Genomic DNA, 11,411 nt, shown 5'->3' on the forward strand with positions numbered 1-11,411 from the left:
GAAATGCTTCAAGTAAATTATTTTATGACTCACTGACTACACATTTAATATCTATAAAATGTGACAAATCGTGTCGTGCGTGATAGGATAGCAAATGTGTAGGCTATAATAAAATTCATTTTATTATTTAGTTTATTTATTATCAGTATTTTTCGAAGCAATATTTGTCTTCTTTTTGTTCAAAAACAAGACATAAATTAAATTAAAATAAAAACAAGAAAAACATGCGCATGCGCGTTGCGGCTGTTGCGTGATTGTAGCAGTCGCTCACATGACATGACGGTGGCGTTTCCTACTGCGGTTACGAGAAACTAAACAAATCTGACCTACTGCGTTTATCAGATGTAGATTAGGCACAGAGGAAAGCTCAAACCGACCGTATACGTCTGCGCCATAACGAGAATTATCTGAAGAGCCCGTTTGAAAACGCAGATTGCACAGTCTGTTATCCTCTGTTTTTGTATCGAGTGTGTTTTGATTTACTTTGGCAAGAAACATGATCCCCATCATCCGCAAACAAAACATGCCCGCCGGGGCAATTTTTAGCCTGCTGTTAGGTAAGTTTGATTTTAATGTAGTGTATTTTGGGCAGTAGGACTTTGGTCTGGTTATATTTTGATTAAATTTTCAAGCAATTTATTAATTAATCAGAATAAACAAGCCCATGTATTTATAAAGGACGCTGTGTGGGGTTTATCTTAAATTTAAAATCTTTGTTTCCCTTTAAATAATAATGTTTATTCCTGCCAATACATACCAAGCCTTGGCCTAAGTAACGTTAACGTAAGGAAAGCTGAGAATTACTTATATGTTTTTTTTACTTGTTAACAGACATGACTTGTAAAATTATTAATAATTTTCGTTACTGAAAATCACTACCTTCATGTATTTGACGTTGCTACCTGCTTCTACACTTTTAAAGGTGGGCCAAGATACTTTTTGCCAATTACATTTTTGTATAAAAAAAGATTATTTATATCAGTGAACGGCATGTTGTCGTCAAATGAATATACCAGTAAAAATGATGATAATGTAATAATAATGTAAAAAAACAACAACAAAAAAACAGGTTTGGTGTGAAGCAGCAGCAGTTAGTAAACAAACATCTTGCACACAGGCCAATAAGTGTCAGTATACATTCTAAAAACCTCTTATACTATTGGAATTAATAAAGTATAACAAAGCCTTACTGAGTACACCTTTAACCCCAACTAATGCTAGAACTCATCCGTTTTCATTGCAGCTCTAACTATACAACAGACTTTTACCACTGATGTATCACCCACTGTGGTCGCCCCTGAAACCAGCTCTCCTCCGGTCTCTCCTGCAACCCCCGGCCCTCCTGAGCGGGGCAGCTACAATGTCACCAACGCCACTGACACTTGTCTCTTGGCACGAATGGGCCTGCAACTCAACATAAGCTTTATTTCAAGCTCTCATGGCAAGGTACTACATGGCACATATAACTTTCACTTTCATGGGACAAAAGTAGCTTGAAATATTCTGCCTCTTTTCTGCTTGGTGGGTAACAAAAATATTTTAAATGACATGAGTGCGAGTAGATAATCACAGAATTTTCATTTTTGGTTGTACCATTCCTTTAAGTTTCCAGCTTATTACTGGCACCTAAAATGGCACATAGAGAAAGGACATCTGTGTGCTTTATTTCTATGACAAATACCATTATATACTGCTGTTATTAAAAATCCTCGTTGTTATGTTAATAAAGGTATTTGTTGGGATAAAGGGATATGTATGCAATTAATTCAGAGTAATGAAGGTTTAGTCCTCATTTCTAAATGTAATCTAAATGTAAACACACTTTGCTTTTCAGACTGTCCAGGAGGTCTTGAACCTGCATCCAAACCTGATTAAATTCTCTGGATCCTGCACCCCAGACTTTGCGACTCTGAAACTAACTGAGGACAAGATAACTCTGACTTTCAGCTTCTCTTTAGTAAGTTTTGAAGTCCTATTATGTCTAGGTATGCTCTAATTATGATTTTTCATGGCCGATTCAGATTCCGAAGGAAATCGGCAGACTCCAAAAAACAGTTATCGACCCCCGCCCCCCACCCTCAAATTACCCAGACCATACTGATGTCATCATCACATATGGAATATATTTCATTGCTTTTCAGAATTCTACATCAAACAAATATCATCTTAGTGGTTTGGAGCTGTCAGCTGCATTGCCTGATATGGCTGGTAAGTCAGTTTTAAATAGCTCATGTACGATAGAAGTTGTAGTTTTTAGTCAAGTTCTCTGAAAATATGTACTTTTTGTTGTTGCCTAGAGCCCCTTGTTGTCAGTAACACCAGTCTGAACTACATGGTGGGAACACTGGGCCACTCTTACATGTGTCAGAAGGAGAAAATCTTGAACGTTACACAGGACTTCTCTCTCAACACTTTCCAGCTCCAAGTGCAACCTTTTGGCGTCAATGGAGATTTTGGAACAGGTATTTTTTTTCTTTCTCTGTCTTACCCTTTCTCAGTTTTGTCCTTTTCATTCTTCAAGGAATGTTCCGGGTTCAACACCGAATCGGCAACATAAAAATCTTAGTTGTCATAACATTGTGAAGCTGATAAAGCCAGTAACTTTTCACAATGTCCACACAAGTGTACTGAGTCGTTTATCCGCTAAGAACGGTAGTCCCATCCAGGATTTTTATAGTTAACTAAAACTAAAACCATTTCTGTTACCGGAAATAAAATAAAATATAAAAAACTTGTATAATTTTAGCACTTTTTTCATTTAGTTTAACCTGATGTATTAAAATAATAACTATAACGCACAACAAAATTACAGAAATTTTAAAGTGCGCTTATGGTATTTTAAAGGTTCCTAATTTTGTTTTGGAGGTCTCCTAAAGTATGGTTACATGCATCCAAGGTCAAAAAAGCTTTCATTTTCTCATAATATACATTGCAGCATCAGCTCTTTTCTCACAGTGTCTGAAACGGCCCGGTTCAGTCTCTCTAAACCCCTCTTTTCCTAGAGCTTCCTCTGCTCTGATTGGTCAGATAGCCCAGTCTGTTGTGATTGGTCTACTGCTTACAGTGTGTGTCAGAAACAAAACAGCCATTACCATATCTGAATTTCAGCTAGAGACAAAAATATACCGCTCCCACAAAAATATGTTACCTACTCACCTACTCTTGTTGCTTTTGTGCAATAAATGGCCTAACCACAATAGATGGCCTAATAACAATTTATTTGTTTGTAGATGTTTTAATTTTAGACATTTCTATTTTGCGGGAGTCCCGCAAATCGTTTTATTCTCCCGCAACCTGCACACACACCTTACCGCCCGCACCCACACTTGGCCATCAAATTTAGTCCCACGCCGCACTCTATTGCGTTGGGTGTCATGAGTTCCGCGGGAGTGCAGGTCTCTAATTTCAGCTACCGTATCATTTCCAACACGAGTCCTCATCCTTTGGAAGTGCATGCAAAGTGGATTCGCAGCACAGAACAAGACATGTTGCTACAACTTGTTGCTTCTTAGATACAAATACAGTGTTTGAGGACAGGTAAAAAAATACGTTCATGGGCAGCCAATGAAAACCATAGGCTGCTATTATGCAAAATTGTTACAAACCTATGTCTATATGTTATTGAAGTGAGACTGGAATTGTTGATGACTCCTTTCGGCATTTCAGAATTGATTCTTTCTTTTAGGAGTAGGGTTGGGCGATGTCCCCTAAATTGGCAGTTGACGATGTTTACAGTAAAACATCGTGATGGTCGATGATATCGTCGTTTGGGGGGGGGGGGGGTGTAATTATGTAAATAGGTAGATAATATACTATATCTCTTTACATAAATACTATTTTCTACTTAAAACTATCATTTCGTTATTTTTACTAACCCAAATAATGAATCATCCGCTAGGTTGCACGTGAGGGGAAAAAAATAGGTTCCTTCCACTTAAGAGTTGAGCTCTTTTTTTTTTTAAATATATCTCTTTACATAAATACTATTTTCTACTCTTAAAAAAAATAATTTCGTTATTTTACTAACCCAGTGTTTTGTATGTGAATGCTGTTGCAACTACCACAGGAGTGAAGCACAAAGCTTTTAGCCTAGAAAGGAAATAATGGTCAGATAGCACTTTTTCATTCTGCTTTGCAATCTGGATCTGGTCACTCGATTTTCCGTGAATTTAACAATAGGCCCAGTCCATTTTATCCCAATGGACATGGACATCTCGTTTCTTTTCCTAAATCTTCACTCACGTCGCCATTTTCGCAAGGGATTATAATCGTTTCTTCCTTTCGTTTGCTTATAATTAAGTCTATTAACTATTCACATCCTTTACTGTGGTAAAGTATAAAAAGCACTGTAGGACGAATACCTTTTTACTTCAAACTTTATTTAACACAGTTTGTTCTAGTTATTAAACTTGGTTAGGCGCGTCAAGAATAGCGGTCTATTTCACACACACACACACGCCGCTGTGATTTTAGTTTCGTTTTCTCTGGCAGTGAATAATCAAACATTGCCTAAATGTCTTGCCCTTGTGGAAGATCAAATCCGCTCTTCAGAACTTTTACAACAAGTGTTGCCTTGCAACATCAGGAGAACACATGAAGATGAAGATATTCGAAAAGGTGTCTTTCCAGCTTATGTCCCACATTCCTCTCAAAGCGCAGAGAGGTAAATGACGCATCTTTGCAGGGAAATAGTATGAATAAAATATTTTTCTAACTAATATTTAATTTTCTTATATTCTTGAGGTAACGATTATTTACTGAAAATCGTTTAAATGTTTTATAGGCTGTGTAGTTTCACTGACGGAAGTGCTAAAATAAACACGCATGCATATGGATGTTTCAGCCTCAAATGATTTCAAAATGTAGGCTATATAGGCTATATCTGGCATAGACTACAGTATTTAAAATAGCATAGGCTATATGCATTAGTTACATTCTCAATTTGATTTACAGAGCAATTCCTGCTAAGTTTTTAGTTTAACTACTATAGAAGAGGATTAGTGTGTGTCGCACTCGCAACGGGGGCGTGGCATCACGATGGTCGCGCTCCATCGTGATGTCGGTCAGCCATCACGATGGACGATGATATCGGCACAACCCTATTTAGGAGACAATACAGTTATTTGTCGTGCACTTTGCACCGTTTACATTCAAAAACAGCTATATTACACACTTTAACAAAAATTAAAGGAATTGAAAAATATAAAAACAAATTCCGATTTTTTTTGAAAATCGAACAAAAAGATAAGCTTCATGTTTTGCCTTTTTTGCACCATTTTCTACGATTCTACATATTTCTAAATTTTTACACCGATTTTTGCTTAAACATATATATGCATACATGTTTTCTTTCGAAACTATTTTCTATGATAATCAACATTATATAAAAAATGCTGTCTTTGTGTAGGTACATACATTGATTAATATTAATTTAGATCCTGAAATACTGATATGATTAACTGAATAGGTTGTTTTCCTTAACTGTTTCTAATTTTTCTTTTGCCACTCTCTCCCATCCCTCCTCTCGCTCTGTCTCTGTTCTAGCTGAGGAGTGTGAGTTAGATGAGGACGACATGTTGATTCCCATCATTGTGGGTGCTGCCTTGGCTGTTCTAGTGCTCATAGTGATCCTGGCCTACCTTATTGGCAGGAACAGAAGTCATGCAGGCTACCAGACCATCTAAACCCTCCTCCTGTAATCTTTAAGCCAGGATGTGTCGACACCACCGATTTCTGCTCTAATTTGGACTCAACAACACTACAACTGCATCTGCCTAGTTTTTAACCTGCACTGCCCTCTGCTGGTGTCGCACGCTGCCACTGTGCTCAGGTGGATCTGCGTTTCCTGGACTTTTTGTTGGATTATGTTAAATTCAGTGTAATTAATGCATACATAAGGGTACGAGACAAAAAAAACAAAGGTGTCTAGGTCATGCTAAGGTATTGTTTCCAGGAACCAGATTATGCTTACCTAGAAGAATCTCTGTTGTTTGTTGTCATTTATTCTTAATCTGGGTCTTGGAAAACATACAAACGGTTTGGTGCCTCATATTCTTACATTTAATGTCATGAGTTTATTTATATAAATAGGAGGATTAAGGGGAGCTGATAATGTTGTTACTGTTACATGCTCAGTCTGAAAGGGACTACATATTTAACACTACTTTCTGATCTTGATCCTGACTAGCTTTATTTATTTTTCAGCTGAAAGTTAACATTTGGTGTTAAACACTGTAAAAGACAAGATTCACCAGATTGGAGAAAAAACACTTCTTGTTGTCAACAAAGCGCTGCATAACAGTTTTGAGTCAGATGTTAATTTGGTACTATGTTTTAATGAAGAAAAAATTCACGTCTAGCCCACATCTCTCCAAATCTGCTTTGTGACTGTAAACTGATGTTAAATGGAATATACACTTTCTAGAGTAGAACACCCTTCAATAACACTAAATAGCTCAGTTTCCCCCTCATACTACATATCAAAACTATATAGCCTGCCTGCATCCATATAGCATTGTATTTGCACTCATTCAGAAGTGTTTAAAGGGAAATTCGACTAGAGTGAGGAAAATATCATGGTTTTGCACTACTGGATGGACAAAGGGTACAATTGACACTAACACAGGAGGTTCTGAATAACTTGAAGTAGGTTTAGACTATTATAGACCTAGGTAAATGGTTAACTGTTACAAACTCGAGTGCACTGAGAGAAACATGCTTTATCATATGTCGGCTGAATCTCTCTCCTTTCTGATGGGCCTTCATATGGAATGACTGCATAAATGGTGTTGTTGTGGATATTGAAGTGTTGCCTTGATTGCTATGAAGTTCATGTTGTTTTAAGGGAATGCGATTCTAAGTTTCTAAATAAAATGAAAAATAAAAGACAAGACGAGTTTGCCTCCTAAATATCTATTAGTTAAACATTGCATTTCATGAACAGTGAATCTGAACAGAAAACAGGTTATAGTGACACAACAAAGCAATAGGCAAAAACCATGTATTCCAGTTAAAGGGATCGATCGCTAAAAAAAAGAATTCTGTAATTTACTCCCCATCAAAAAAGCTTCCACATTTATTCAACAAGGATGCATAAATTAATAGAAATGGCATTAATGAAATGTACAATGTTACAAAAGATTTCTTTTTCAAATAAATGCTGTTCTTTTGAACTTAGAATCCTTAACTTAGAATGAAAGAATCCTGGAAAATGGTAAGCAGCAATGGTTTTCAACAAAATAATAAATGTTTTTGCTTTTTACCAAATCAGCATATTAAAGTGATTTCTGAAGGATCATGTGACACTAAAGACTGGACTCACTGGAGTAATGGCTGCTGAAAGTTCAATACATTACATCTATAAACATTCAAATATTTTAAATTGTAATATTGCACAATATTACAGTATTTTTAATCAAAGATATTCAGCCTTGTGAGCATTAGGCACTTCTTTCAAAAACATCAAAACATTTATGCACCCTAAACTTTTGAACGGTGTGTATCCCTCTACACTTTTTTCTTAAACTTTCATATAATTAATTATTGACATAAAATATTTTTTCCCCCACAGAGTAAATAATATATCGCGCATGCAGTCAGAACTTTATTTCCATGTTCGCCATTTAGTGTGAAGGAGGGTTTTTGGCAGAAGAAATGCGATTTCTACACATCTTCCTGAGTTTAGTGATTGTTGCCGTGGAGAGGCCTCCTGGTTCCATAAAGATTTTCTAACATTAGAGGAGAAATAAACATCCTTCAGAACATCATTATCATTATAAAGAGATATGTAAGCATTATAGTTTGTGAATAAATAGCATCCACAGAATGTACCTGCATGAATGTATGGCAGTCTTCTACATACTCCCCGTGAGTGATCTGTTTGAAGCGTTCACAGATTTCTGGGAGACTCTGTGCCTGTGAGATGAGGTTCTGATGGTGACCGATCAGCGTCAAAGCCACACGGAACAGGATCTTGGATCCCTCGTAGAAAAGGCAGTCCCATATTCTCAGCACTGTCTGAGAGAAGCACACCGTTACCGATCATTACATTCAATATTGGCATCAAAAACATAAAACATTGACCTCTTTTCACCAAGAACAACCTTTGACTATCGTCCTCACCTCTACAGGAAGAATATCAACGTATAGGCAGATGAACCAGCGGGAGACCACTAATGTCCACATTACGTTGTGCCGATTCATGGCCTGCCAGACAGCAGGATTCTTCATCCTGACAAGCTCCCCAAGCACCTCGTGATCCATTTTAAGCCCCAGCATAGTTGGTGTGTAATAATCTAAATTAAAAATAAAAAAAATTTATATGGAACATGATACAGAACGGAATTATGAGTATTTACGAGTTAAACAGAATATTCAGATGTCCATATGTATGTGTCAGGGTGATTTGAGCACTATTAAAACTATTAACAACTTTGCAGAGAATTCATTACATTGACGTTCATTTTAACCAATGTTAATCTATGGTGTTAAAGGGATAATTCACAATTCAACAAAAATGTACTTTCTTCTATGGAACACAAGATATTTTGAAGAATGTTGGTAACCAAACAGTTTTGATGACTATGACTTCAACTGTATGGATGAAAAAAAACTGAGCTATTTCTCAAAATAGGAGAAACAAAGTCATACAGGTTTAGAACGACATGAGGGACAGAATTTTCATTATTGGGTGAACTATCCCTTTAATTAATGGCAAGATTGTGGGTTAAATTACATACAACAATAGCCTAAATCGGTTATTTTATATAAAACACTATTGTCCCCCACACAAGGTCTACGTGAAAAAGAAAGTTGTTTCAAAGGTGGAACAAGTTATTAAATTTTGATTAATGTAAGGATTAACCTATTCATGATGTTTTGAAGAAGTCCTGGTTAAATTGTATACAATAGTGGGTTAAAGTGACAGACCTGGTAAGATCCTCCCAAGTAAAGCATCCATTAACCAGAATGACTTCTCCTCATCTTTGGTGATGAGGAGGAGGTATCCAGCAATAAAGTTCATTCCCTAAAAAGGCAACAATGGATACATTTCAGTAGAGCCTACTGGTTTGAATGCAGACGGGTACAACAGGTTCAGTCATAATATTGACAGGGCAAACAACGCAAAAATTACAACAGTGTCTTACTTCCTCACTTGTTATAATTGACTATTCACTAGTATCCTTACACAACAATAGTTTAGATATTCATCTGTAGGAAGTTCAATACATCCTGGATTCAAGTGACACTTGAGTGGCCATATGTGTAAAAGGGCATGTGTATGACAGTAGTACCTGACAGTAACCAACATCCTTATTGTGGTGTCCATAACCCAGGAGTACATTAAACAGAGCTTTTTGTAAACATGGTTGGGAGGAGTCACGGAACTGAATGTTGTCAGGGAAGGTTCTGTGCATATCTGGGGAGAATTTTATTTCCAATATGACATGTTCAATCTCTATTCATGATTGAATTAGAATAAAACTTTAAAATAAAATATGGTTTCATGTGAAGTAACTTGCCGGCATGTATGATCTCCTCTATTTTAGGGTCATGCTCAGCCTTTAACAGAGAATGATAGTACCCAGGATTCCTCTCCAACTGGTCCTGGGCTCCACTAGCTGCCATCCAGATCTGAGTGCGATGTTCACACGGGACCCCCTTCCTCACATATCGCTTCACTGCAAACCCCAATGACAGCTTCACAAATATTTTTCGTATAAAGTAAAAATAAATATTAAAATAAAATAAAATATAAATGCCCACCTTTCAGATTCTTCTCCACTTTCACAGTGCCCTGCAAAAGTTTAGACCACTTCTTTGACCTTCTAGTGGCAACAGCTAAATACTCAGACATTAGCTCCTCATTGGATTCGTAGTTTAAATCCTCTGATCTCTCAAATCCATATTGGTCTACCCTACAGACACATTTAAAGACTTGATTTACATAGGGAATACTTTGAAAGAAGAATAACAGAAACTTAAATAAAAATAAAAGCCATAAAACAATGAAGTTATAAGTTCCGTATTATTTTCTGTAAATTGCATTTTCTTTAATGGTTATTTTACTTTTTTTTTTTTTAAGTGTTTCTTAGTTTCTAATATAAATAACATTGACGCAAACATCACCTGACGCACAGGTGTTTTGGACCACATCTCGTGGCGACTTTCAATAACAAAGCGAATGTTATAAGTAAGCCCTATATCACTTAATCATAGGAAAATAAAGTTACTTTCATACCTCTTGTCTGAACTGGCAGAACATTCCCTGCTTTGATCATTAAAATGATTCTCCATGTAGAGTTTAGCGCTTCTCTTGCAGCGGACGCTAGAAACGAGCTGTTTACATAAACTCCTCCCCAATGGAAACCTGTCATATGCACAGGTTAATTTTTTATAGCGTTTTACCCGTTTGGTTTATAGCGTGCAATTGAAAAATTTAACTCGAGGGCTAGACCATTTTAAATAATTTTAATGATTTATATATTTATATTTTAATGATTAATATTGGAACTTGTGTTCTAAATAATCTTTGCATTTAATCGTCTGACTGCTGATCGACCAGCAGTTGATTGGTTGGTAGGTTTAAAAAATTTAAAATTAAAAAGACCAACCCTGTTAGAGACATTGTTATGTTAGTTTTAATATAATATAATATAATATAATATAATATAATATAATATAATATAATATAATATAATATAATATAATATAATATAATATAATATAATAATATAATATAATATAATATAATATAATATAATTAATAATATAATATAATATAATATAATATAATATAATATAATATAATATAACTGCACACACTTTGTTTGTCAGTAACCAATGGAACTGCATACAAATAACCCACACAAAGCATTTAAAACGTTTTAATAAATCTCCTTTTGTGTTTAAAATATTATTATTTTGGCAAAGTATTTAATCCATATTTTTTCTTAAATAACGTCTCTCTGTATAATATTTAGAAAGGAATGGAGTTTTCAAAAGTCCTATTCAAATTTGTTGTAAAAAACAAGAAAAAAACAAACAAAAAAACATACCCTGATTCCTTCACTTCGTACAATTAATTAATTCAATTTTGTTTTTATTTGTATTATTAAAATAAAAAATACAAATACATTCCAAAACGGATATTCTTTTTGTCAGTTTGCTTTGGCAAAATAAGGGTCCCCCGACTCTCTTATTTTAAGCAGCTTTTGTCACTTAAAATGTTTTTTTTTTTACTCCTTTGATAAACAAAATGTATTTTTTAGAAATTAAGTTAATTTTTATTTTTTTTATGTACTGTGAAAGACATAAAGAGAAATAAAAACAAATGTTATCTTTTTAAAGTGGCCTTCAGACTTTTATTTTAAATAATTTATCCAGCGCCATTTAGAAGAGTTTTGTTTCCT

The 11,411-nt window shown here is 35.3% G+C and overlaps 2 protein-coding genes across 2 annotated transcripts; one reads left to right on the forward strand and one right to left on the reverse strand.

Moving 5' to 3' along the window:
* The first annotated feature begins 234 nt into the window (after positions 1-234).
* lamp1b (lysosomal associated membrane protein 1b) lies at positions 235-7,263 on the forward strand. The gene is made up of 6 exons (XM_079820782.1): positions 235-557; positions 1,244-1,446; positions 1,835-1,957; positions 2,142-2,208; positions 2,298-2,462; positions 5,545-7,263. Exons 1-6 carry the CDS (start codon positions 497-499, stop codon positions 5,682-5,684), a joined length of 759 nt encoding a protein of 252 aa, XP_079676908.1. The 5' UTR covers positions 235-496; the 3' UTR covers positions 5,685-7,263.
* Positions 6,894-10,357, reverse strand: grtp1b (growth hormone regulated TBC protein 1b). The gene is made up of 8 exons (XM_079820781.1): positions 10,241-10,357; positions 9,766-9,917; positions 9,522-9,680; positions 9,294-9,418; positions 8,929-9,025; positions 8,122-8,294; positions 7,831-8,016; positions 6,894-7,727 (listed from the first exon to the last, which is right to left on the reverse strand). The coding sequence occupies exons 1-8, from the start codon at positions 10,294-10,296 to the stop codon at positions 7,623-7,625; spliced, it is 1,053 nt and encodes a 350-aa protein (XP_079676907.1). The 5' UTR covers positions 10,297-10,357; the 3' UTR covers positions 6,894-7,622.
* Positions 10,358-11,411: the final 1,054 nt, after the last annotated feature.

Source organism: Gobio gobio (genome assembly GCF_949357685.1).
Source record: "Gobio gobio genome assembly, chromosome: 7".
NCBI lineage: Eukaryota > Metazoa > Chordata > Actinopteri > Cypriniformes > Gobionidae > Gobio > Gobio gobio.

Bases quoted from the DNA above. Each gene is read 5' to 3' on its own strand.
- lamp1b (XM_079820782.1), top strand. From the start codon at position 497: ATGATCCCCATCATCCGCAAACAAAACATGCCCGCCGGGGCAATTTTT. The intron at 558-1,243 runs GTAAGTTTGATT...TTTTCATTGCAG, and splicing joins AATTTTTAGCCTGCTGTTAG to CTCTAACTATACAACAGACT. The intron at 1,447-1,834 runs GTACTACATGGC...TTTGCTTTTCAG, and splicing joins TTTCAAGCTCTCATGGCAAG to ACTGTCCAGGAGGTCTTGAA.
- grtp1b (XM_079820781.1), bottom strand. From the start codon at position 10,296: ATGGAGAATCATTTTAATGATCAAAGCAGGGAATGTTCTGCCAGTTCA. The intron at 8,017-8,121 runs GTGAGGACGATA...TGCTTCTCTCAG, and splicing joins TTGATATTCTTCCTGTAGAG to ACAGTGCTGAGAATATGGGA. The intron at 7,728-7,830 runs GTACATTCTGTG...CTCTAATGTTAG, and splicing joins ACTGCCATACATTCATGCAG to AAAATCTTTATGGAACCAGG.